This window comes from Salvia hispanica, chromosome 4, assembly GCF_029641045.1.
Source record: "Salvia hispanica isolate PSC_SH4W2 chromosome 4, Shi_PSC_v1, whole genome shotgun sequence".
NCBI lineage: Eukaryota > Viridiplantae > Streptophyta > Magnoliopsida > Lamiales > Lamiaceae > Salvia > Salvia hispanica.
Window position 1 is genome coordinate 28,066,227 of NC_142695.1, and position 27,916 is coordinate 28,094,142.

The window sequence follows — 27,916 nt, forward strand, 5'->3', positions numbered from 1 at the left end:
CCTAGGTAGCAGTCGCCGCATATATTATACTCTAGAATGGCGGGCTGTTACATTTATAGTGCTAAAAAATAGTGCATCACATATGTCACCCACAAAATGTTTCTAAAATCTAAATAAGAATATATTAAGACGTAATTATGCTAAATAATGTAGTATATTGGATTAATGATGTCACATATAGGGCAAATAATAATTGCAGGAAAATGAACTGGATGATAAAATACTGATGTGACAGGAGGAAAATGGAGATGGACTGAGGAATAGATTAACATTATGTGAGTGCTCTAAGTCTAACCTAACCCATAATTTGAATTGAATGTTCCAATAATAAATTCAACAATTAGGAAGATTATATCATGATTGAATATGTATTATGCTTGGTTCATAAAATTGATCCTAACAACTTAGTTCTAGATGTACAGTCTTATGATAATTAGTCATAGCCACCCTTACCAAGACTTGAAGAAGTCATTTTGGTGGAATGGCATGAAGAGAGACACAACGGCATTTGTGGAGCGTTGCTTAGCCTGCCAACAGGTGAAGGCCTTACATCAACGACCGTACGGAAGGTTACAACCGTTGGAAATACCAGAGTGGAAATGGGAGCACATCACCATGGATTTTGTGACGGCCTTGCCAAAGACCCTCAAAGGAAACACCGCCATTTGGGTGATTGTAGACCGACTCACCAAATGTGCGCACTTCATACCGATTCCTATAACCCACGGATCGGACAGACTAGCTCGGATCTACATAAAGGAAATCGTGCGATTGCATGGAGTCCCAGTGACGATTACATCTGATCGTGACCAAAAGTTCACTTCAAAATTTTGGATTAGTCTATAGCGCGAGCTTGGAACACGATTAAACTTTAGCACGACGTTTCACCCGCAGTCCGATGGGCATTCCGAGAGGACGATACAAACTCTCGATGATATGTTAAGAGCCGTGGTGCTCGACCGAGGCGGAAGTTGGGAGACCGCACTACCGCTGATTGAATTTGCTTACAACAACAGCTTCCAAGCAACGATTAACATGGCGCCGTATGAAGCACTATACGGAAGAAAGTGTAGATCACCGCTCTACTGGGATGAAGTTGGCGAGCGAAGGGTACTTGGACCCGATGCAGTTGAGGAGATGATTGAAATTGTTCGACGAATTCGTGTGAGAATGAAGGAAGCCCAGGACAGACAAAAGTCTTACGCTGACGTCCGACGGATCGACTTACAATTTCAAGCCGGCGATAAGGTTTTTCTCAAGGTGGATCCGTCGAAAGGGATAACGCGTTTTGGTGTTAAAGGAAAGTTGAAACCGCGTTTTATCGGACCTTATGAAATTCTTGAAGAAGTAGCCTATCGATTGGCGCTACCGCCGAGCCTTGGGAACGTACACAATGTCTTTCAAGTGTCGCAGTTGCGGAAATACGTGTTCGACCCGAAGCGCGTGATTTACTATGAGGAAGTTGCCTTGAATTCGGATTTGAATTACGAGGAGCGATCCCAGATGATCTTGGACCGTAAGGTTCAAATCTTGAGGAACAAATCCATTGCCAGTGTAAACGTACTTTGGAGAAACCACGAATACGAGGAAGCCACGTGGGAGCTCGAGGATAAGATGATGGAACTGTACCCGGAACTTTTCCTATGAAGGCACCAAATTTCGGGACGAATTTCTTTTAAGAGTGGTAGGATGTAATATCCCACTTTTTCGAACCCTAATTTTCGAGACATAAAATTTTCGCATTAAATGCTTTTAATGCTATGAAGTATGTGGATTAGTTGATGAGTGATTTAATTGCATGTACCTTTGTGACCTAATTGCGATTTGGAGTTGAGATTGAGTTGAATAGTCAAACTTGTTGATTATATGACGTGGCTATTGAATAGTCAATATTGTGGAAAATATGACGTGGCCGTGGAATGGTCAAGGTCGTTGAAAATATGACGAGGAGGTGAAATTAGAATGGTGGATTTTGTGACGTGATTATAATTTGATGCGGTGTGAAATAATATTGTGGTAAATTATTCCTACGGGATGAGTGAGATTAAATAGGAGCATCTTTATTATTTAATTGGAATTTTCGACCATCCCTATTTATTGGAAAGAAATCATATTTTTCTTGGATTTAATTATTTACTTGTGATAATTATCCAAATTAAATCCAAAGTCCGATTATTGGATAATTATTCCATGAAAATTTTGACCCTTGTGTTCATTCTAAGGAGATTTTCGAAAATCTCCTATTTATGGGAGAAGGGATTATTTTATTATATTATTTGATCCCTTATTTATTCTCTCCCATGAATAAATTCAAATATCCTAGCATATCTTACCATATCTAAGGAGATCTTGCCATATCTTATTTTAATTAATATTTAAAAATTGATTCCATATGGAGAATCAATATTAACGCCTATTTCACATTATTTGGGGAGGATTATTATTTTTATTCTGCTCAGTGATATTTTATTCTACTCCGTGAAATATCTAAATTAAATCATAGGCTAATTAAATAGCCTAAAATTCGAATTCCCCTATTTTCTCTCTAAAATCACGCCAACTACTCCTCCCATATCTCCTCAAATCTTTTAATTATTTAATTATGGGATTATATCTTGCACTCTATAAATAAGAGGCAAAACCTAAACCCTAGATCACAAAAAAAACCGCCCCACACCCCCAACTCACGTCCCTCCCCTCTCTCCCACTCTCTCAATTTTCTTCTACTTTTCTCCAAGAATTCTTCATCTTTTGAGAAGAATTGGTTTTCGTGCATGAGTTTCTTTTCTGCGCCGTGATTACTACCTTGCATGTCAGTCAGTAAAAGTAAAAGTTGTAGTTTTACCGTTTAATTTAAGTTTAAGCATTTTAATCGATGGATCTTGAGTTTGAATTTATGAATCTGAAGTTTTAGTTACGGTGTCTGTGTTCATATGATTTTTGTCAATACTTGGTGAGGAAGAAAACGTCAAAATCAACTTTATTGGACCACTTTTACTTTTAAGTTACTTTTGCTTTTGTTCCCTACTTTTCAGATGTACTATCCAGACTTGTCAGAGAGCCCCCAGCCTTCAGATATACCTTGTTGTCTAATTTTCCTCTTTTAGTAACTGTCTACTTTCCATATGTCTCTGAGACACCTTGTCCCCTACTTTCACGAGCACTCCCACATGTTTGTTATTTTCATGCCTACTAGTCAGTAGAGTACCACATTTATTTCCTGTCTAGGTAAAATCTCAACCCAAGCGTGGTAGCTAACCAAAACACCCAGGAAAGTCACCGCAGTTGTCAAAACGTGTCTATCCTCGTGGGATTCGACCCTTACCTCCATTATACTAATTAGTAGAAGTGGGTTGAGGAAACTTGTTTGAGGCCAGGTCCCGGTTATCGTACCAATGACTCAGCTGGGTCGGGAATCTCTTCCTGATTGGATACACTCCAATTCACATACGAAAACCGTCACAACACTCGAAAGAGTGTGGGAAAACCTAGAGGCCGTCAAATTGATATTTAAATAGTTAAAGTAGAGAGAGTAAAATAAGAGAGAAATAAAAGTTATATTCTATCTGTTCCAAGATAAGCGAAACACATCTTTTGAGCACGAGATTTAAGGAATTGATATTTAAATAGTTAAAGTAGAGAGAAATAAAAATAGAGAAGTAAAGAGAGAATAAAGTAAATGGATAATAAAGTAAGAGAGAAAATATAAAAATAGAGAAATAAAGAGAGAATAAAATAAATAGATAATAAAGTAAGAGAGAAAATATTCTACTAAAAGGAGAAATGACTCACTCGGCACTAATGTGGAAACAACTCTCGTCAACTGTAACACAAACGCCAGCTAATCAAAAATTGATTATTTTATTTTATTGGATTTCTTATAGTTTCATTGCCTAAATTTTAACTTAATTGATATCAAAAAGTTCAGTTACATAATAAAAAATCCCCAACTCCAAAACTACACCTAATCTCAGCCCTGCATCGCATATACAAATCCCATTCGGATACGAATTCTTCAGTTCAAACGGATTACCGCCGTACGATCACAATCTCCAAGACCTACGTGTCATGTTTATAATTGATTGGCCTTGGCTTGCAATAGACGCAAATATCCCCACAAAACCTATCGCCACACACACTAACGCACCTATCAAAACACACAGAAATAAACCGTAGAGAGAAATTGAGAAGCAGCAATCATGGCGGCGACGGTGAAGACGGCGTGGGCGAAACCAGGCGCGTGGGCCCTGGACGCGGAGGAGAACGAGACGGAGCTCCTCCAGCAACAGAAGGAAGATACGGCGGCAGCGGCGACCAATGGCCACTCCGAGACGGCGGAATTCCCGTCTCTGGCGGCGGCAAAGACTAAGAAGAAGAAGAAGCAGGTTCTCTCGCTCCAGGAATTCACGACCTACAGCGCGGCTAAGCCGGCGGCGTTCCAGGCGAAGGGATTGACGACCGACGAGCTGATGGCTCTCCCAACCGGTCCGCGTGAGCGAACGGCGGAGGAGCTCGATCGGAACAAGCTAGGAGGGGGATTCAGATCCTATGGCGGCGGGATGAGGGATGAGCAGCCCCGGCGCCAGGGGAGTTTCAATCGAGAGTCGAATCATGAATTGGCGCCGTCTAGGGCTGATGAGACTGATAATTGGGCGACGGGGAAGAGGTCTCCTGCTAGTAGTGGGTTTGAGAGGAGGGATAGAGGGGAAAGAGGGGGTTTCTTCGCCGATTCGCAATCGCGAGCGGACGAGGTTGATAATTGGGCGTCGAATAAGAGTTTTGCCCCTTCTGAGCCTAGGAGGTATGAGCGAAGGGGAAGCTTTGGATTGGAATCAAGCAACGGCGGCGCGGATTCAGGAAGTTGGGTGAAGAGAAGAGGAGAGGAAGGGACTAGGATGGTTGGTGGTGCGTTCGATAGTTTGAGGGAGAGGAGAGGGGGTCCGGAAGGGGCGGATTCAGAGAGCTGGGGTAGAAGACGAGAGGATATGAGTGCTGGTAGTAGGCCTAGATTGAATTTACAGCCTAGAACACTGCCAGTGATTGAGATTGCTGCTCCAGAGAAGCTTAAGGCTGAGATTGCTGTCACCGTGAGGCCAAAAGGGAGCAATCCATTTGGTGAGGCGAGGCCGAGAGAGGAGGTGTTGAAGGAGAAGGGCCAAGATTGGAAGGAGATTGACGAAAAGCTCGAGTCTACCAAGATTAAGGAGGTGGTTTCTGATGGACTGGATCCTCCTAGGAAGAACTTTTGGAGTGGGAGAGAGAGGCGACAGGAAGAGAAGACTGAGAGGGCTTGGAGAAAGCCAGAATCTGCTGATTTCTACCCCCAGAGGTCCGTCAATTAGGCTATAAAACTACACGAGTTATCGAGAATTTTGAAATTTTTTTGACATGCTTGAATTTTTTGAATGCTTTGCCTCTTGTGATATTTGGATTGGATAATTGTGCATAAGTGTTATGAGTTTTATGTTGTTGGTAATCTCCGAGTCTCTCTATGTTTTCTGAAGACCTCTTTAAGCTGTAATGATAATGTGTTTAATATATCTAGTTGTGAATTACACTACCTATGGTATTCTAGATCTTCTTATTAGTTAAAGTAGTATCTTTGTAGTTATAGTATCACCTGCAACTGCATGTAGTTTTATTGCAAGTATGCATCTGTACAGATGATATGCACATATATTTCCTGAATTTGTAAGTTAGCTGTGGAGCTTTTGGTGGGTTGATGCACACTGGCCAGGTCTACATCTACAAAAACTCGGATAGTTAACCACCAAGCCCTCTCCGGGCCTTATTAGAGGGAATTTCTGAACACCACACTAATTGTGGCTAGTTTCTACTGCATTCCTAGCTTTGGGGGATTTTCAGTGACTATAATTTGACTATTTTCTCTTTAAAGTTGGATTATGTTGACAACATATAGTATTATGTAATTCATTAGTTAGCTTTTGCGCAAAATTTCTCTGCTGGGTTCGACTTTGTTGTTGAATAGTTTTAGATAAAATGGATTTAGAGAGTGACTTTGGTGAGAATAGCTACTGTGCAATACGTATTACTCCATGTATAGACTCGTTGCCACTCTTCACTTGTGGGGATTAAAGGACGAGTTATTTGTGTGAGCTATTGTGAAATATGGATAGGATTATGGAAACGTGAATCAGTTTTAGGTATTTGTCTTGTTTATTTCTGCATCTTTAACATCCCTGAATATTTTGTAATTGATACCATCACTGACCTATCCTACACTCGTTTATCTTGAAGTACTGATGAGTCTGCCAACGGGCATCCTGAGAAATCCGAAAATGGACACGTTGAAGAGGCTGAAGGGGGAGAGGCACAGGCCTGACGCTAAGGGAGTGTGAGCTTTGAGAAAACAAAAGAGAATAGGAGTATTGATGTTGCTTAAAAATGCATCTACCGAGCTGATAGATTTTTGTTTCATATTTATTTTTTTTCTTCTGTTTTGCATCGCACAATATATAGCAAAATTTTTGGGAGAGAATTATGGCGTGGAATTTTGTTATAGCCTCTCTGGCTAGTTTGCACTTGTCGACCATGGACTTTTTATTTATTTGTGTGGGAAATACAATTGTTCGTTCTGCCACCAAAATTGTTTGTTAATATTCCTTTGATTTGAAGCTTTTAGGGCATTATGCTGTCAATTGTTGCAGAAGGAATTGGTGTGACTCAAGTTTGATTTGTCTTCGATCCTACTTACTTTTTTTATTCTACTTACATTTTATTATAAAAATAATACTCCGTTTGATTCAATAAAAATGAAACATTTAGTTTCTGGTATGAGATTTTATGCAGGTGTGTTTTGTGAGTTAATAAAAAGAGAGTAGAGTAAGAGAAGGATAAGTAGAAGAGATGGTGTTATTTTCATTTTAGAAAACGTTATATTTTAAATGAGAAAATACAAAAAAGAAAACATTTCATTTTTAATAGAACAATCATAAAAAAAAACATTTCATATTTTATTAATTTTATTAGGACAAACTGAGTATATAAAAGTAGAACCTATATTACATTAACTTTTTCAACCCACTTTCAATTATATTTTTTAAAATCTGTGTCAGGTCGACTTGAGCCAAATATTAGTGGGAGGGTGCAGATTATTTGGTTGAATGGAAAGAAAGAATTGTCATATTTGAATATATATATCTCCCTTTCTCTCTCTAAAATTCTCTCTAACCACCATGGACATCCGGTGACTGCCCCACCGTCGCCGGCCACCACACCCTCCACCCTCCAATCTGCCGCTCCTCCCACCATGGCTCCACGGTAGGCCCTGACTCCCAACACCCTCACGACACCAACTCCATCTCCCGAACCTCAAGAATCTTTCGAGGCCGAAGCTGCCCTAAGGCCACGGTGACCCAGCCTGGTCTGCCGAGCATGTCGGCCCCAATGAACAACAGCCCTCAAGACCGCCCCGACCAGGCTCGGGATACCTCGGACGGTCTGAACTTACTCACATCGGAACATCCGATGGTCTTCCGGTGCGAAAGAAAATGCCTTCTAAGGCTTCTGGAGCCCGATTCAAGCAGAGGGAAGATACCCCGGCGCCATCTACCAAAGGGGATGGTCGAAAACGGTTTGATGCTTCCCCCCTTCCGGAGGATAAACAAGTCTGCAAAAGGCTGGACTTTGGATCCGGCAACACCCCTGCAACTGAAGCTTTCGTGCGCGAGGAAGGAAATCACCTGGCGAGCCACCAAGCCGGAGAGACGAATAGCCTCTTACCGGGAAAATCCGATATCTCCCCTACTGAACTAGAGCGAGAAATGAGAGTCATCTGCTATATCCCCACCGCCACACCTGAAAAGCTATCGGACTCCGGCTGTTCCGACGTCGCCGACGAGATGGCCGTCGTTGTTGAAGAATATTGCCGGCTGGGGCACTCTAGCACAAAGGACGTGGTGTTAGATGGGACAAAAGGAGCCTTGAAAGGTGAGAAGGTTAACTTTGATCAAAATAGACATAGATCTAAATCAACTTTCCAAAAGTCCCTTGTTGCTTTGCCACATGAATGAGTCACGTGTGGACCTAGCTGTTGAGGCTCCAATGGTGCCAAAAAAGGACACCCTACTCCAGATTGCTAATCTTGACTCGGGGGAGATGCTAGATTTCACGGCTGCTAAGCCCCTCCTCACCTCCATTCAACCGGAAGCTGGCCACTCGAATGAAGAGACCTTGCATATGCCTACTCCGGCGGCTGCCACCCTTTTGCCGCCCCCCTCGGCTGCATTTGTCCCACCGTTTGATGAGTTCCCTCCCCTCGAACGAGGTATTACGCTGAAGCTACGGGATGCCTTCGAGAAGGCCATGCCAAACCCGAGACCGGCGGTGGCTGGGCCCCGGAAGAAGACGGAAGGGCCTGCTTATCGGAATAGCTTGATTGCCGGAAGCCCAAGCACGGCTGGGGAGAGACCTAGCACAAATTTGATAGACCCCAGGCAACCCAAAGGACATGAGGAGGCGTCGGGAAACTCTAGCAAGCCAAAGACCATGGCTGACTTGCTCCGAGGGAAATCTGACCTAACTGGGCCGCAAGTCTTCGAGCCGGAGAAAATCCAGAACATCGGGAAAGCAACCCTCTCAATTGGGATTCCTGCCATCTATTTCTCCGGGGTCGAAATTCAGAAACTAGTCGGGCACGCAATTGTTGGTAAGTTTTCACATTCTATTCCGACATCACACCAAATTCAAAAGGCTCTTGACAATATCAAGTTCTATGGTAGTTGATCTTGGAAATACATTAAGGGGGCATTTGGTTGGTCAGTTAGGGAGCCTAACTGGGCCATTTCTAAGTTTAACTGATGTTTGGTTCGTCTGTTAGCGTAACTTGATGGCCCGACTTTTGGGCCAAGGCCCGGCGAAACAGCCCCTTTTCTTCAGAAACCGTAACTCACCTCCTCACCTCATTTACCGTAACTCCCCCTAGAGAAATGGCACATTGATTGGAAATTTCCCCAATTAACCCCAACCTTCCAATTTTTCTTTCCCAAGAATTCGAATTGACAAGATTTTCGCTCCTCTTCCTTCTTCGCGTCGAAGAAGACTGACCCAAGGAGAAAGCTCACTAATTCCGGCAAGGGCGGCCATTTTCAGTCGACGAGGTAAGCTTTTTCTGAATTAGCTTCCGATATGAACGGGCACCCAAAATTGTATTAGCTTTTTCAGCAATGGATTAATGCCCTTGTTACATGAATTATTGGAATCAATTATTTTGATCTGTTGAAATTTTTGTGAAATTTTGGAGAACCATAGTTACATGAATTTGCACTCTCTTCTTTGTCCAACTTGTGTGAATGTGTATTTTTCCAATTTTTGTTGTTTCATAGTTTATGTGGGCAATATGATGAAGACGGATTCAATGTTAAACAAATTAAATTGATCGAAATTTTCATTCTTTTGTGCGAATTGTCGTGAATAAAGGAGTATCAGGTTATTGATATCTTGAATTATTAGTCCAGTTTTTATGGTTTCACCAATTAAATCTTGAAATTTCATTCTTTTATGGATTACTCCTTTTGTCCAGGTATATTTGATCTGCTGTAAATTATCTTCTCTAACTATATGAATTGATGGACTTGATCTTTTAATTAATCAAACCTATCGACTTTAGATGTCATGCTCATTCCTTTTCTTCTTTTTGGGTTTTGGAAGCTGTATATCTGATTTTGATTATTTTATTGTGTTCCAAGTTTTGTACATGTTCTAATGTACTTGATATACGAAGATTCAAATCTAGTTAAGCAAATGATTGTCATAGTTTTCTATTTCTATGTTGATGGTTTGCAAACTTTTACCATGCAAGAAAAGCAGCTGATTTCCATTTCTTTTTTGTTTGAACAAAGAGAAAGATATTGTTAAAGAAATCTGCTAGTAACCTGTAATACTTATTAGTAAATAAGAATGTGAAATTCGTGTTAATAGAGGAATGCAAAATAAAATGTAAATTACTCCTCATATCATATGATAGTGTATTAATTGTACACATCTACAAAGACAGAATCCTACTAAAATCCGGTTAAATAAACTTTACAAGTAGCCAGTTGAGATTATTGTAAACAACTAGTACAAAACTCTTTGTATAATTGTTTAGATCATCTTTTTTTACTAATGAAAACCTTAATCATCACCTGTGTCTTAATTCACTAACTTATGAAGCAAATGATCCTTCTAATATGCATCTGAACAGCATTTGAAGGGCCTAAAGAAGGTGGAGTTAGAGGAGATTCCATTTATAATGGATCTGCTGGATGAAACAAATGTAGAGGTAACACCCCCACTCCGCACTAACCAATGTCTAGAGCCGAGCTTAATATAACTACGATCAAAATGCAAAGTTAAGGTCCACATTTTATGAATGTATATTCCAATATGTGTGTCTGTGCGTAAACATCAATGAATTAGCCAAGATGAGAACATCAGTTTGTGCAGGTTTATAGCTGCTTGTTACCTTCAAAAACTGCTAGGTAATGCATTCTTCTCTAATTTTCCAAACTCATGCTTTTTATGCGGTGGATGATATTTAATATGATGTTACAAAACCAAATACATGGGATATAGTTGACTGTTTCTCTTGCATCGTAAGTCTGTACATTTCCTTGTATTATTATTTGTTTGTGTATGAGTTTGCAATAAATCAATACATGATTATGCTGAAAATGGCTTGTCACTATAGTTTTCTCTCAATCTCCACATCTCCGCGATCGAAATGGCGGTGAGAAACGCTCTACTCAAGCACCTCAGAGTGAACGCCACCGCTTTGCCGTAGCTCCAAAACCCTACCGGCGGCCTGTCTCACCTGTTCAGACGCAATTTCTCTTCATTCCAGTAAAAGCTATGCTGAGATGATGTTTGAGTTTGTTTTTTTTTTTCATTTTTCTGTAACATCCCAGAATTTTATTTTATTTTTTTCTCACTATCTCCAGATTCCATGTGTAATTTGGATTTTGCTTTTTTCTTCATAATCAATGTCGATGGGATACTCCATTTATGATCAAAACTCTGTTAGATCTCCCCTTCATTATAACTGATCCACACTTTGGCCATGAGATCTCTCCTTCATTATAACTGATCCACACTTTGGCCATGATTTTTCACTGAAATAAAAATGTCTGTTTATTTTCTACTAAAGATAAATGGCTTGTCACTATGTTGATTGATTATTGTCACTCTTGTCACTTTTTTCTATCTTAAAATATGGACTCATGTCTTAGTGATTATAGGTGAAAAATTAATTATCATGAATTAGGTTTTGGAGGATAAAATTGTAAACATATAAAAATTTCATGGGCAAAAATGTCTTTTCCATATCTCACTTATGCAAAATGGGAAACCAAACATCATATACCAAATCATTAAGAAATGCTAAATGGGAAACCAAACAAGGACATTAGTTTTTGTAACTAGAGAAATGATTTACCATTTCTTGCCCAACACCATTTCTTAAGAAATGGTAAATGGTGAACCACACATGCCCTATGCTAAACACATTCTCATTCAATTCCAGGATTTGGCGGACTATGCCCGACTCCTCAGTGGACCGAAGGGTACACCAGTTTGGTTCGTCGATCGCCATCCAATGAGGGTCTTCAAAAGGTCGCCAGATTTTGATGCATATTGCGAGTCCCCGATTGCGGCGATCTGGTGTAACCTCATCAGGCTACCAATCCATCTATTTGATCAATCGGCTCTCTTCGCTATTGGCAAACTCCTGGGCACACCAATACAAGTAGACCGTGCCACCGCTAACAAGACAAGACTCTCTTTCGCACGCATCTGCGTGGAGATCGACATCACCAAACCCTCCCCCCCCCCCCCCCCCCCCGAAGAAATCATCCTTGATATTTGCGGTCGAGAAATTGTGCAACGAGTCCGTTGGGAGAAAATTCCCTCCTATTGTAGGGAGTGCAAACATGTGGGTCACGCAAGTGAGGTGTGTTACACGACGGGTAAGATGGAAAGGCCTCCAAAGAGAAACTATTCGAATGCAGCACTCAAACAGAAACAATTTGGAGAGCAAGGTGCAAGAGGAAAACAACCCCAACCGAACCAAAACTCAAGAGACAATGAGAGGGGGCAGCAAGTTAAGAATGGCAGCCAAAAGGGGAACAACAACCGCGTTAGAAAAGGGAAGGAGACCAAGGAACCGGAGTGGTCGGGCCCCGACATCATGGGCGAGCTTCAAGTAGTCATTGGATCGGACGTAGGGCATCAAGGGGAGAGGGTGAATCGCGGAGGGCCTGAGATCGCCGAACCCCTTCCGACCCCCAATCTCCACTTTCACGGGAGTACACACTCTGGTGTTCCGAGAGGACACTACACTGGCCAACGGGGGTCCTCCTCTTTCACACGAGGAGGTCCCAGAGGAGGAGGCTCTCGAGGATACGTTGCGCGACACTATATGAGCTCGAACATGTTCCACTCGCTCATGGTAAATGGAGAATTCGACCTTGATAGCTGCGAGGAGGAGGTCGTATCTGGAATGGAGACGATGCCCGCTATCGAAGCTATTGAAGGTGACAAGGATAATCGACAACTCATTGGGGCCTCCGAGCACCTATTGATCAGCAACTCTCATCACACCGAATTTCAAGGAGGGCCTTCATCCACTCCGGGTATGAACCTCGCTTGTTAATTATGTCTGTTAATCTCTTATTTTGGAACGTAAGGGGAATCGCAAATGTGCCTACCCAAAACGTACTTAGAAGATTAATTAAATGTCATAATGTTGTCTTTCTTGCAATAATGGAGCCGCTCACACCTCCTAATCCGGACCGGTTCTCCAAGGCCCTGGGGCTGGTCTTCAATGGATCTAATACCAACGGCAAGATATGGGTTTTCGTGGAAGAAGGGGCTGACTTTGAGGTTGAGGAAGACTCGGAACAAATCCTCCATGGGAAACTCTCATCCCCTCGGCTTACAAGCCACATTTCTATCTCGGCCGTTTATGCAAAGTGCACAAGAGTAGAAAGATATTCTCTTTGGAATAAGATGAGGGAAATTGCAGTCCGGTCTGATGGATCTTCTTGGATCATTGGTGGGGATTTCAACACAATGAGCTCCATGGCTGGTTCTATAAAGGGAGGAAACGCGCAATCTTCGATCTCCATGGCTGATATAGTTAAGGGGGGATAGAATCCCTACGGACCGACAATATTGGATGCCTCATGGATCAAGAAACGAGGATCTAGGAGTCAGGAGGATGGTATACCATGTCTACATATTCCTGATACTGATAACATTGAACTTGCAGGTCGCATGGGACTCGCCTTGATTGGGAAGTTCTCACACTCCATCCCAGCCCCTCTCCCCTTGATTCGCAATGCCCTTGCTAATTTCAAATTGAAAGGTACTCTGAAATGAAATTTTATTAATGCTAAGCATATCCTCATTACCGTTTCTGAAACTGAAGATTATGTTAAAGTTTTGTGTAGGACTAATAATAACAATGTTTGGTTTGTTGAGCATCACCCGATGAGAATGTTTAAATGGTCCCCAGATTTTGACCTCTTTTTGAAACTCCCATTGCTGTTGTGTGGTGTAATTTGCATGCTTTGCCTATCCATTTATTTGAAGAATCCATGCTCTTTTCCATTGGTAAATTATTTGGTAACCCGATTCAGATAGATAATAACACTGCCACACGAGCACGATTATCATATGCACGCATTTGCATTGAGATAGACATCTCGAAGCTTGTACCAGAAAAGTACATGCTTTGGATTGGGGGAAAGGATGTTCTGTTGCAGGTGAAGTGGGACCCGATCCCAAAGTACTGCCCAAGCATGTGGGCCACTTGGAGGAGCACTGTTATGCTTTTAGGAAGAAGCCGTCACCACCTAAGAAGGACTTCTCCAGACTGGCCACTCAGAGACAGAGGCAGTATGAGGACAGAGGAGAGCAGGGGGGACAACCCCGGGGTCATACACAACATAACCAGAATGAGAGGACTAGAGAGAGCAGGGGGGCCAACCCCAAGGGCCACTACACCATAGAGAGCCAGAGAATAGAAGAGTCATGGGGGACAACGTGGAAAGCAGCCAGAAACACATAAGGAACCCTCTTCACATTGGACCCGAGTTGGCAAGAATGGCACTCTCACGACCGAGACGGGGCAGAATAAGGACAAGGGGAAGCAGGTCACCTGTTTTGAGGATAAGGAGAAGGAGCTGCAAACGGTAAGGGCTCAGATTGCTGCGGGTAGAATTGATTACATCCCTAGGGGCAGCTTACAGATCAGGGATACGGTTTTGATCCAAACCTCCGCCTTGACCGATGGGAACCTGACGGGTACGGGCAAGAAGAAGAAGAGAAGGAGCCCAGCTAGCAGGGAGAGGTACAGAGAAAATAGAAGGCTAAGGAAGTTGCAAGAGACCAACGGTCATGCCATGTCAGAGCACGGGAGTTCAGAATCTGAGACTGATAATGAGGGCAAGACTCTGAGCAGGCCGAGATCTCTCTCACCCACCTTTCGAGGGACCCAGATAGATGATATGGAGACATATGCAGGCCTGGTAGTCCACAACAACAGATTTGAGATGTTAGAAGATGATCTAGTTGGGGAGGAATCTTCTATGGCCATGATCTTGCATGATACTCTGCTGATGGCAACCAACAATAATCGATTGGAATCGGCCGGAATCTGGTAATCGGGCTTCTTGGTCAGAATGAAGAACTAGGGTTCTTCTTAGAGAGTGATGAGAGAGATGAAAGAAAAGAGAGAAAGTGTCGTTTTGAATTTCCAGTTTGGGTACTTAGTGAAAAATGTGTTTGATTATTCATATTCTAAAATATTTAAAAAATTGAATTATTAGCAAAATATTTAACATAAAATTAACCAACTAATAATCTCAGATTAAGTCTAATCCGGTCAAATTTTCACTAATTGACGGTTGACCGTCGAGAATTAATGGTGCCGTAAAAAAAGGATGCAAATGATATCGTTTTTCATTTGTTTCGGACTTACTTTTTGAAAAGTGAATGTTCTGGACCAAAATCATAAATCGGCCATATGTAAAGGACCAAAATAGTACTATACTCTTTAATTTATTTTCTACAAGTATGTACATTAATAGTACAATATAATAACATTTACATATACACACATTATTATACATGCGTACACATTTGTACACATTTTTCATTATAATATATATATATATATATTATATTTTATTTGAAAAAAAAATTCCTTTATGGCACACACTTAATATATCTATAGTTCAAATCACTATTTAAAGTCCATTGATGACAAAAGAAATGCATGTTTCGGGTTAGGAATGCCACATCCACGATCAGATCGTAGGCATTTGATACTCTTACCATGATGCGTTTCTGCATATACTTTGAATTCTTTGAACTTGTCAAAAGATTCAGACTTGTATTGCATCAAATAGATCTATCCCATTTTCGAATAATTGTCAATAAAAGTGATAAAATATTGAAAACCACCTCTTGCCTCAGTCGACATTGGTCCACACACATCAGTATGAACGAGATCAAGTACTTCCTTGGCCCTATTACCTTTTAACATGAAAGGTCTCTTGCTCATCTTGCCTTCAAAGCAAGATTTGTTAGAATTGGTATACTGAAAATCATATTTCGAGCATGTGGCACAGATAGAATTGCTTGTATACAATTAACTCTACAATCCACTTTTAAGCCAAGGCGAGAAGAAGTTATTTTATCGCATTAGCGTTTGCTTGTGCATTTATAAGATGTTTCTCAAACATTTAAATGTATAAGAAGCAAACAAGTCTAATTCTTCTGCAATAGTAGTACGAATCGGTGAAATGAGAGAATCCATAAAAATAATCCAACAAGCCTTGGAAGGAATTCCAGGGAGGCCCTATGAGAATTTAGAAAGCCGGCGCTTTGATAGAATAAAAGACCCTGAATGGAATGATTTTGAATATCGATTTATTAGTAAAAAGCCTTCACTTTTGAATTATCCAAGCAAGAACTTTATGTAAGAGTCGAAGCACCAAAAGGAGAATTGGGAATTTTTCTGATCGGAGATCAGAGTGTTTTTCCTTGGAGATGGAAAATCCGACCGCCGGGGTTTATCAACTTGCAAATTCTTCCGCAGTTAGTTAAAAGAATGAAATTGGCTGTAGACTGGTCGTGAAAGGGTGCAGTGTCAGTCCGCATATTTCCTTACAGTAGGAAATAAACGACACTGGTGTGGTATATCACTACATGATCTAACAGTTGAGATAAGTCTTTCTTGCTATTTACTGAAAGAAGAGGTCTCGATGATTGTTATTTCTTAATCATTGTTGATATAACATTGAGCATACGATATTGATTATGCACTACTTTGATTTAGCAAATGGTGCGGAATATTCGAAATCCAAGAATCCTGATATCTTGGGTAGTGGTGATCAATGTCTAGAGGTGCTAATATTGTTATTGCAATGAATCGTGTGCTGGGTGAGACCAGGTTGATAATATCCTCAAGAGGTGTTCGAAAAAGGTTTTATAATTCAGAAACCCGACCGGTTGGAATTTATTCAAGAATAATAAATAATGATTTTGAACTAGACAAGTCTTGGAAAAAGACATTAATTAATTAAAGTCAAATAGTAGACTTAAATTAATTAATGGATATTTATATCTTAAACAAGAGAAATAATAAATTAAAGAGGTAAAGCCCGAATTACTCGTAATTTCGGATTGGACGGGCAGTCAATATTATTATACTATAGTGGGTGATAATAATATTTTGTTTGGACTTGTATTAAATTTAAGCTCAATTTAATTAGTAAAAGTCCAACAGGTTTGGACCAAGTCCAACCTCCATGGATCCCTAATCTGGCTCATTATAACTCTATATTAATTGATTTTTATCATTAATTAACTAAAAAATATCGTGCTCCCCCTCTGGTTTTTAGTCGAGTCCTTTCGATTCTGACAAAGCTTTGCCCACCCAAAGGTCAAAATCTGAGTTCAGGATACAGATTAGAAGATTACTGGTTGAGTACGAAGATCTTCATGTGGAGAAGGAGCAAGCAATCGTTGATTCTTCGGAGAATTTGTTCGGTAATTCTAAACTGTAGGAATTCATGAATTAGGATTTTTATTCCTTGTTTGTGAATTATATGTGTTCTAGCGTGCAATTGATTGTTTAACATGTGATTAATTGATCCCGTATATGTATGATTTATTTGTCAATACATGACTTCCGCTGTGGAGGGCACCAATCCCTATAGCAGGATTCGCACGTTGAAAACGGCTCTTTTTTGTAGACCTTTGATAAGGTCTTGGTCCACTAGAGAATGAATCATTCTTTGGTTAGCATGACCAAGTCTAAGGTGTCATAAGTTCATTGCATTCAGTGAACTTTGAAGGTTGCTTTCTTTTTCTAGAAATTCTCGATGTTGTATTGAAAACTGATTTACGTTCGTTAAACTGTGTAGAAATGATTGTGTACAGATTGTTTTCCATGATACCACGACAGATATAAGAGTCATCTTTCTTAATAACACAATTGTTATTAGTCATTAAAAGAAATCGAATATCTATCAAAAACTAATTTAGAAACTAAAATTAAATTTCTTCTAAAAGAAGGTATCAACAAAACATTCTTCAAAATAAAAAATCTATCACTACTAAATCGTAAATAAACCTCTCCCACTGCAACGGCTGCCACTTTAGTAGCATCGCCCAGCTGGACTTCCATCCCATGATCAAGTAACCGTCTTGTCTCCTGCATTAAGTCAGGATCAAAACAAGTATGATCAGTAGCTCTAGTGTCAATAACCCAAGTATGAGTAGACGTTGAAGTCAAACATGATTCAACCACTAGAGCATGGTGCATACTTGTAGCCTTTCCCTTTTTAGGATAGTATGGCTTCCAATGCCCCTTCTCTCCACACTTGAAGCACTTTCCACTTGGCTTCTTCTTCTTCTTCTTCTTCTTCTTCTTCTTCTTCTTCTTTCCCTTAGCATTCTTAGCAACAATCGGGTTTGAAGTCTTCTTCTTTCCTTCAAAATGCTTTTGGCCAGAGGAAGAGGGCTTCAAACTTAACATTGCCACTTTTGCTTGGACCATGAGGTCCTCTACCGACTGCAGTCAACAACTCAGCCAAGGTGTAGTTCCTTTTTCATCTCAAAGTTGAGCTTTAACTGTTAAAAGCTAGGGGGAAGACTTTGAAGGAGGATAGTAATTTGGGACTCAGGATCAATTGACCCTCCCAAAAACTCAATCTGGTTGAGGTGACTCATTATCTATAGGACATGGTCCCGCACAGATATGCCCTCCTTCATTGTCTTTGTAATGATACTTAGAAAGACTTGTGACTTAGCCGCTTGATTCTGTGTACCAAAAAGATTTTTGAGATTTTGCATAATCTCGGTGGCAGTCGCTATGGCAGCATGTTGATGCTTAAGCATTGTAGACATGGACACCAACATATAACACTTAGCCATCTCATTTATCTTATGCCACATCCTATGCGCCTCTCGTACCCCTGCTGCGGCATTCGTCGCGGGTACTGATGGCTGTTGAGTAGTGAGCACAAACTTGTACTCTTCGGCAGGTGATAACAATATCCAAATTTTAATACCATTCTATATAACTATGCCCCTCGAGTTTGTTTTCTTTTAGAATTGCAGAAAGAGGATTGAAAGACATTTTGACGATTTTCGTTGCACTGTAAAACAAAAGATTTAAACCATTTGTCATAAACTTATGTAAGAAAATTGAAGAGATTAACCATAACAGTTTACAAAGTCTTACAACTATAAAGATTTAGCATTAAAATTTTAACATTTTTACTGGTCACAACACCTACGAATAATCCATTCGGCAAGTGTTGCCTAAGCACGACCATAAGATTTAGCATTACAGAATTTTATTTCTACAACACACTCTCATAACAATGCTCATGTGTTGTATCAAGCTATCTCATAAGTTCTATTTGAACTTCTGAAAACTTGTAATTTCTTTGTATTATTGTCCTCACATCATGGGTGGCGATATTATTAGAAACTACTTTCTAGTTCATTCTCTTTATATTAGAGAATTCCGCCCATATGAACTTGCTATTTCTTAGGATTATTGTCCCCACAACATGGGTGACGATAATATTAGAAACTGACTTCATAAAATTTGCAGAATAATCGATGGAGACCATATACAAACTTTGTTTGTAATTATCGCGTAGATATTTTGATTATGGTTTTTCATTAATTATCCTAAGCCTTAAGGCAGAAAAGACTTAATTAAATTCGGTTGGCATTTGATTTGTTGGATAATTAAAACTTTTATTAACTTACATAAGGAAATAAATTAATTAGCTAGAATATAATTCTTATGAAGTCTTCTATAAGATATATCTAAAATAAAATAAATTATTTAAATCTTGGATACACATGAAAAATTAAATTCAAATTAATTCATTGTTCAAGATTAGGAAGAGAAATAAATTATATTATTTAATGTAGTCTTATATCTATCCTTATTAGGATTCTAGATATATAATATTTAGAAAACTATTAAATTATTCTTGTCCATATCCATCTAGGATTAAATATTATATTTAAATCCAAAGATATGGTCAATAATTCAAACATTCCTAAAATATAGGAAACAATTCCATGTTTATCTAATTAAACATTAAACAATAATATTTTAATGATTTCTTTTAGTTTTTAGAATTAAAAAATTTATAAAAATAATATTTTCACCAATATCTCATCATTCGAGATATGCACGAACGACGAACGACGAAAATACGACAAAGACATCGCCGAGATGGCGTCGCGTCGTCCTGCTCCCGCCGGCAGCTCGTGTACGATGCTGTTGTTTCCGTCTCCCTCTGCGGCGTGAATCGCCGCTCAATGCGTCGACGCACATGGCGTCGGCAACTCCCACCGTCAACTTCGTTTAACAGCACGGCGACCGCCACACCACTCCAAATGATGAAGCTCCACCGTCGACGTCGTGCCATCGGCCAACAGCCCGCTTTAAGCGGTTGTTGCTCTCGGATTATCGAGGAGGACAACTAGGGTTAGGGTTTGCAACGCAGTGGCTGTCACAACCAAGCAAGAAAGGACAACTTTCTCTCTCTAGCCACAATGGTAACCCGGTGAGTTCCCCACCGAGCCTCACCCTCCGGCCGCCACTCCAACCACCTCCCCGAACTTTTTTCAATCTCACCTAGCATCATGATTTTCCGGTGACCGCCACACCTCTCCTCCTCTCCTCCTCTTCTCCCTCCTCCCCACGCAACCACCCTCTTTGCTCGGCCTTCACCCCTGCCTTGCTTCCGGGTCCCCTTTACCTCGCTGCCCTCGGCCTTCTGCCTAGGCCTCGGGAAGGCTCGGTTGCTGCTGAACATGCCGACATCCCCGGCTCGAACCCCTCTTGTCACCGAGGAAGCGATACCCATCTCAGACCGGATGATGGTATTCCGGTCTACTCAAGGCTCGTCTCCGGAGAGATTGGCCACAAATGCGATGCTGAAATCCACCAAGGCCAAGCTCCGGAAATGTACTCCGGCGCCAACAACCAAAGGCAATGGCCGGAAAAGGCTGATTCTCTCTCCTTTCCCGGAAGACAAGCAGCTTCGGAAGAAAAATGATTTTGGAGAGGAGAATAGGTCGAGCATGGATGAACCACGCTGTAAGGGAGCCATCATCCCGGTCACCCGCTCACATGGCTCGGTGGTGAGCTCAAAACCTTTTAAGAATGGAGGCTGATGAGAACCCCAACAAGAAGGAGCACGAAATGGTGATGGTTTGCTTCTCCCCTCCCAACCTCAACGGCGAGGAAACCTCGCCGGAATCCGGCGCCGCTGCCGGAGATGTGAAGGCCGCCGGCCAAGATTGTGACAGCTCCATGTACCTTCCTTGGTCAAAGAAAAATGAGTCTACCAATTCAAATGGAGCCATATAGACAAAACTACTTTTGGAAAGTGGCTTGGTGCCTTCCCACCTTGATTCACTAGCCGTTACCCACCATTTGCAGCCAAAAATGAACACTATCTTGCACCTTGCTAACCCAATCTCGGCGGACTTGCTTGACTCGATGGCGGCTCAGCCTCTTCTCGCCGGAGGCCGACCGGAGGACGCCCAGATGGTGGTCGACCTCCCCCAAAAACTCCTCACGGCCTCGGAATCTTCGAAGCTCACCCTTATGGAAACGACCTTGCTGCCGGATAGGAAGATTGTCACCATGGAAGACCAGCCTTGTCTAGATAATGGCCGACCGGAAGATGCAACTCAGAAAGGCGAGAGCCACATAAATCAAACATCGGGCCCAGCCCCGTCCGGGCCTAGCTCCGGGGCAGCCTCCTTCCCCATCGAGGAATTTCCCCCTCTTGAAAAAGGTAGGACTTTGAAAATCCGGGACACCTTTGAAGCCGGGATGCCGCACTGGGAGAGAAGCTCGGTGTGGGTGGGAGGTGGCCCGGCTGGTCAAGCTCCACGAGCCAATCCAGCCACCGGGGGTGAGAGTGTACCCGCTGCCACGGCAAGCAACCGGGTTCTTGAAGCCTCGACAAACCCCAGCCTTGTGAACGGCATTAGAACTAATAACATGCTGAATCCTTCGGTGTGCAATGGGGATGGCATGCCTCAAAAGAGCTCGACAAGCTCACCCCCGTCCGTAGGCCCTGGGAACCCTTTGGAACATGCCAACGAGCCAAAGTCAATGGCGGATCTCCTTCGTGAAGGGCCTGACCCCAATGGCCCGCAAGTGTTTGTGCCGGAAAAGATCAACAACATTGGGTTTGCTACAATATCAAATGGACTACCGGCAATCTACTTCTCCGGAGCAGAGATCCAAAAGCTTGCGGATAACGTTGGGCATGCCATCGTGGGTAAGTTTTCTCATTCTATCCCGGCATCTCACCAAATACAAAAGGCCCTCGATAATATCAAGTTTTGCCGAGGCTTTTCATGGAAATATATTAATACTAAACACATTCTTGTTCAATTTGAGGATATTGCGGACTATGCTCGGCTGCTCGGCGGGCCGAAAGGGACACCAGTTTGGTATATTGATCCCCATCCTATGAGGGTCTTCAAATGGACGCCGGATTTCGATGCTTATTGTGAGTCTCCAATTGCGGCTATTTGGTGCAACCTAATTGGCCTCCCCATCCATCTATTTGATCAATCAGCCTTATTCGCCATTGGGAAACTCCTTGGAACACCGATACAAGTTGATCGTGCTACAGCCGATAAAACAAGACTATCTTTTGCGCGTATTTGTGTTGAGATCGACATTACGAAGCCACCTCCGGAGGAGATCATACTTGACATTTGTGGGCGCGAAACGGTGCAGCAAGTTAAGTGGGGAAAGATCCCCTCATATTGCCGAGAGTGCAAGCATGTGGGACACTCGAGTGAGGTGTGCTATGCGGCGGGCAAGATGGAAAGGCCGGAAAAGAGGAACTACAACATCCCAAAACAGAAACACCATGGGGAGCAAAATGGGAAAGCGAAACAAGATCAGCCACACCGAATACCAAAAGAGAATGATCTTGGACAGCAAAAGATAAAGGATGCTCACGTTGGGTCGAAGGGGAAGGAAACTAAGGAACCAGCGTGGATGGGGCCGGATATCATGGGTGAATCAAGCAATGCCTATGGTGGGGACCCCGGCTCAAAGGGAGGAAGAAGAGACCGAGACAAGGGTGAGGAACTGGGATCCTTTGGGGGCTTGGACTTAGCCCACATTTCACAAGAGAGGGGTTCTACTAGTAGCTCAAGGGGCGGCAACCAGGCAGGGCGGGGATCTTCCTCTAATGGCCGAAGAGGTTCAAGGGGGGCTGGACGTCACTCAACGGAAGGGGGACGTGGTGGATCGGCTTTTAGAAGCTATATGAGCTCCAATCAATACTACTCTCTTATGGAAAACGACGAATTCGACGTTGATGGCAACGGAGAGAGTGAGGCCTCGGAGATGGAAGTGCAACATGGCCCCGGGGCTAATGCAACATTCCCTCCAAACATCGAAGGGGGCACTGATTTACAAATCACTGAATTTCAAGGCGGGTCCTCCCCCTCGCCGGGTACGATCTTACCTTGTTAATTATGTCTATCAATTTCTTGTTTTGGAACGTTTGGGGAATCGCTAACGCGCCTACCCAAAACTTCCTTAAACGATTAATTAAAAATTTCAATGTTGATTTTCTTGCAATAATGGAGCCGCTCACTCTTCCTATCCCGGATCAATACTCCAAGGCTTTGGGGCTAGTCTTCAAAGGCTCCAATACCAATGGAAAGATCTGGATCTTTGTGAAAGAAGGGGCTGATTTTGTTGTCGAAGATGACTCGGAGCAGATCCTACATGACCGCTTTACATCTCCGCGGCTAACTAATCACATTGCCATCTCGGCCGTCTATGCTAAGTGTGCGAGGGTGGGAAGATACTTGCTTTGGGATAAAATGAGGGAACTCTCAAACAGCTTTGATGGATCTCCGTGGATGATCGGGTGGGATTTCAATACCATTTTAACCCCGGGAGATAGGGCTGGTAGCGATACCAACCGACAAGCCGAAATGGTCGACTTTGCGGAAACTATTGAGGATTGCAGATTGCTGGACCTGGGCTAAGAATGGGCTTTTCGAGAGGTTGGATAGGGTCTTGGTCAGCGAGATGTGGGCTAGGATCTTTGAGGCCTCTAGGGTGACAAACCTGCCTCGGGTGTCCTCGGATCATGGCCCGGTTCTTGTCCGTTGCAAATTGTTGAACACCACGTTAACGGGAAGTGCCTTCCGATTTCAAAATATGTGGACACGGCATGAAGGTTTCATGGATCTGGTCCGGGAGGTGTGGGATCAGCCCTCGGGTGCACACGGTCTTCTTGGCTCCAAATCAAACTTGCCAAAGTGAAGAAGACCCTCAAGAGGTGGAATAGAGAGGTGTTTGGCAACATCCACGCCAACATTAGGATCATGGAGGGGGAGATTGCTACAGCTCAAGCTAATTTTGAAGCTGATCCCTCGCCCACAAATAGGAGCAAGCCGGTTTCAGAGCTGGCACCGGGGAAAGCAGCCAAACGAAGATCAACAATGCCATTGCTACCTACATCCTATGTCTAAAGATGGAGGAGGATTTCTGGCGACAGAAAGCAGCCATGAAATGGCTTGCGGAGGGAGACAAAAACACTAGATTCTACCAAAGCTGGCTGAAGCAAAAAAGGGTTAGGCTTCGCATCCATAAAATCCAAGTGAACGGTATAGAGCTTACTGATGATTTGGAGATTAAAAGCTCTGCGGTTGATTTCTTTAAAAACCTCCTTGCTCCTGATGCCCCAGCCCTTGCCGAGATGGACCCGACTCTTATACAGCCACTTCCCCATTCAGCCCAACTCGAGGCCCTCTCCGAACCTCCGGATGCGGATGAAGTGAAGAGAGCGGTGTTTGATATTTCCGGGGATAGCACACCTGGTCCGGATGGTTTCTCGGCTACCTTCTACCAATCTTGTTGGAGCATTGTTGGATCGGATGTTATTGCGGCAGTTCAACAGTTCTTCAACGGGGCCTTCTTACCCCGTAGCATCACGGCGACAAGCATTGTCCTCATCCCAAAGAAAACCCTCCCAGAGACTTGGGCTGATTATCGCCCCATTAGTCTTTGCAACGTCATCAACAAAATCATTACCAAAATCCTTACAGCGAGAATCACCCCCCTCCTCCCGTTGGTTATCTCCCCTAACCAAAGTGGCTTTGTGAAAGGGCGACTCCTCCACGACAATGTCCTCCTTGCCCAAGAGATGTTTCATGAACTCCACAGATGTTCACCAGCCCCAAATGTTGCGATTAAAATTGATATGGCTAAGGCCTATGATCGTGTTCAATGGCCGTTCCTTATTCAAGTCCTTAGGTGCATGGGATTCCCGGAAGCTTGGCTGTCCCTTATTGATAGATGTGTGGGATCGTGCTGGTTTTCTATCCTCATTAATGGTGCCCCCTCAGGCTTCTTCAAATCCACGCGGGGGCTCAGACAAGGTGACCCCATCTCCCCGGCTTTGTTTGTGATTGCAGCGGAATATCTGTCAAAAGCCATTGATAGGCTCATTCTGGGCAAGAGAGAAATGACATTCAAGGCGGCTCGTCGGTGCATGGAGATCAGCCACCTTGCCTATGCCGATGACATCATTATTTTCACGCAAGCAGCGACACCTGTCTTGCGTCAACTTCGAGCTTGCCTCACCAAGTATGAGTCGGTTTCCGGGCAGCAGATTAACCTCGGCAAAAGCAATTTCTACATCGCGGAGGCGCACGTGGGATGGTCCACCCCTATTCAGCGGGAAGGAGGCTTCTCTCCGGGTTCGTGTCCTTGTACTTACTTGGGAGTGCCTATCTATCGTGGTGCCAAACGCACAGAGATGTTCATGTTTCTTCGGGAAAAGATCGCCAACAGGATCTCGGGATGGGTCCACCGACACCTGTCCTTTGGGGGAAGGCTCACGCTCATCAAAAGCACCCTCGAAGCGATCCCGATCCACATCTTTCAAGCCATCGAGCCAACACTTAGCGTACTTAAACAACTGGATCAGCTCATGGCTCGGTTCTTTTGGGGATCATCACACGAGAAGAAAAGGACCCATTGGATCAGTTGGGACCAGATTTGTCGCCCAACCGCCGAAGGAGGACTTGGAATACGGAATTTCAAAGAGGTACTACGAGCCTTTACTATCAAATTGTGGTGGCGTTTCCGGGAGCAGAACTCTCTTTGGGCAAGATATTTGTTGGCTAAGTATTGCTTCAATTCATCGCCGCTCACGCATGGTGCCACGAGTTGAGCGAGCCCAACTTGGAGGAGGATCTTAAGAGCTCGACCCGTTGCTCAACCGTATATCCGGTGGCTGGTTGGGGAAGGGAAAATCTACTTTTGGGATGACATATGGATTGGCGATACCACCTTGAGAGAACTATGCCTTGATGAGAGGGGCAGACCTAGGACCCTTGTTTCGGAGTTTATTAGGGACGGGTGTACTTGGGACGAGCCCAAATTCCAGCAGCTTCCAGACCAGGCTGGACTTCCTCAGCACATCATTATGAAGATTCGGAATATCCCAATCATCCCCGGGGGGCCAGACATCCCGAGATGGTCTTTATCTCGCCTTGGCGATTTCTCTGTGTCCTCTACTTGGGATACTATCCGTACACAGAGGCCGATCGTCCCAAGCCTTGATGATATTTGGAAGGCCGGTCTCACCTCTTCCATCTCCATTTTTGCCTGGAGACTCCTTTCGAATCGAATTCCAGTCGACACCAAGCTCCAATGGCCCAAGATCGAGTTGGCGTCTAAGTGCCTTTGCTGCCCCCTTAGACCCGGCACGGAGTCCCTCCAGCACCTCTTCATCCAAGGCAGCGGGGCCTCTAGAGTATGGAGAGAGTTCGATGGCTGGTTTGAAGGGTCCTCCCCACCACTCCGCATCAATGACAGTATCCCGGATAGGCTTGAAGTTTGGCCCCAAAGCGCCAACCAAACAAGTAAGAAACACCTTAGTCGTTCCTTGCCTTACCTCATTTTGTGGTTTCTTTGGGCTGAACAAAATAGGAGCCGTCATCAAGAGACACAGTTCAAGCCGTTCAATGTGATTTGGCAAGTCCAAATGTTTGTACGAAACAGCATCGCCAATGGGAGTATCAAGCCGAAGCATTGGAAGAATGTCAAGCTGGGAGTGTGCAGCCCAAACCGTGATGAAGGAAGGCAACCCATCCCGCGTGCTTTGGCGGTGAAATGGAACCCCCCGACCACCCGTGGATCAAACTTAACACGGATGGTGCCTTTGCAGAATCAATAGGAAGAGCAGGGGGTGGAGGCATTATTCGAGACCACTTGGGAAGAATGGTCGCCGCCTTCTCTACTCTTCTTGAGGCACATTCGGCTTTGGAGGCCGAGCTATGGCCATCCATCATGGAATGGCCTTGGCCAGAGAGCTGGCCCAACCAATTTGGGTTGAATCGGACGCTGCCCAAGCAATCAGCTTAGCCAAGGGTCTAAGCTGGGGCCCAGCCCACGTTTGCCGAGCCATGGCCCTCCTGGCCTTGCATAGAAGACATGGAGATTATCGCATTTCCTTCATCCACCGGGAAGGGAATAGAGCCGCGGATCTTCTAGCCAAAATGGGATTGGAGCTCGAGGAATTCACTCGCTTCAATGCCCAAACAGCCCCAAGGTTACTAAAAGCTATCGTTCGGTTGGAAGAAATGGGAGTACCTAATATTCGTGTGCACGATGAGGATCATGGCTAAACTTCAAACCATGGTGATTGGCAATCGGCTGGTGTTCCCTCGCGGCCGCCTTAGAGTAGGTAGGTGTCGAGCTACTTTAGCTTGTCCCCCGTTTACACTTATGGTGCTTCTGCGTTGATAGGTCCGTTTGTCTTGTTTCTTCCCGGCACGACACTTTTGGTCGTGGCCATGAATTGTTGGGCCGCGTTTGTTTATCCTTCCTTTGGCACGTCACTTTTGGGCGTGGGCAAGCTTTGTACTTGTTGGGTTTTGATATAAAGGGACGAGGGACCCACGAACCCTCCACCGCAAAGGTGTTTAATTATAAAAAAAAAAAAAAAAAAAAAAAAAACCTAGCAAGAAAGGAGCCTTCACAGGCTACGTGCTCATCAAGCCCAGCTGCAGCTACTGCAATGAATGAGCCTTCAAAGGATAAAAATGATAGTACATCAGCTCATGCAGAGGTATGATATACATTGCATAACACAGTTTGAATTTTTGCAGATTACTATATTATATATTTGATATTATAATGCATTTGTGTTTGTGGCTATTGTAGAATGTCTGTCAAGAACCTTCGAAGCTTCCACAAGGAGTGAAACCTGCAGCTTCAAAGGACACACAAAAGGCTAGTGTTGCATCGAATATGAATGATCCTTCCAAAGAAAAGGAGGAACAAGTATATAATGCATCTTGCCAAATT

The 27,916-nt window shown here is 43.2% G+C and overlaps 2 protein-coding genes, 1 long non-coding RNA gene and 1 pseudogene across 3 annotated transcripts; all 4 read left to right on the forward strand.

Moving 5' to 3' along the window:
- Positions 1-4,107: 4,107 nt before the first annotated feature.
- Positions 4,108-6,607, forward strand: LOC125194965 (eukaryotic translation initiation factor 4B3-like). The gene is made up of 2 exons (XM_048093177.2): positions 4,108-5,329; positions 6,259-6,607. Exons 1-2 carry the CDS (start codon positions 4,200-4,202, stop codon positions 6,341-6,343), a joined length of 1,215 nt encoding a protein of 404 aa, XP_047949134.1. The 5' UTR covers positions 4,108-4,199; the 3' UTR covers positions 6,344-6,607.
- Positions 6,608-6,740: 133 nt separating this feature from the next.
- On the forward strand, positions 6,741-11,060 carry LOC125196117 (uncharacterized). The gene is made up of 3 exons (XM_089069597.1): positions 6,741-9,119; positions 10,205-10,282; positions 10,691-11,060. Exon 1 carries the CDS (start codon positions 8,026-8,028, stop codon positions 8,743-8,745), a length of 720 nt encoding a protein of 239 aa, XP_088925723.1. The 5' UTR covers positions 6,741-8,025; the 3' UTR covers positions 8,746-9,119; positions 10,205-10,282; positions 10,691-11,060.
- Positions 11,061-11,830: 770 nt separating this feature from the next.
- On the forward strand, positions 11,831-13,533 carry LOC148928391 (uncharacterized). The gene is made up of 2 exons (XR_016137557.1): positions 11,831-12,629; positions 12,766-13,533. It is a non-coding gene; the product is annotated as an uncharacterized LOC148928391 (long non-coding RNA).
- Positions 13,534-21,046: 7,513 nt separating this feature from the next.
- On the forward strand, positions 21,047-22,371 carry LOC148928392 (uncharacterized; annotated as a pseudogene).
- The last annotated feature ends 5,545 nt before the right edge of the window (positions 22,372-27,916 follow it).

Coding starts and splice junctions, on each gene's coding strand:
- LOC125194965 (XM_048093177.2), top strand. CDS start 4,200: ATGGCGGCGACGGTGAAGACGGCGTGGGCGAAACCAGGCGCGTGGGCC. Junction 5,330..6,258: donor GCTGATTTCTACCCCCAGAG/GTCCGTCAATTA, acceptor TTTATCTTGAAG/TACTGATGAGTCTGCCAACG.
- LOC125196117 (XM_089069597.1), top strand. CDS start 8,026: ATGAATGAGTCACGTGTGGACCTAGCTGTTGAGGCTCCAATGGTGCCA.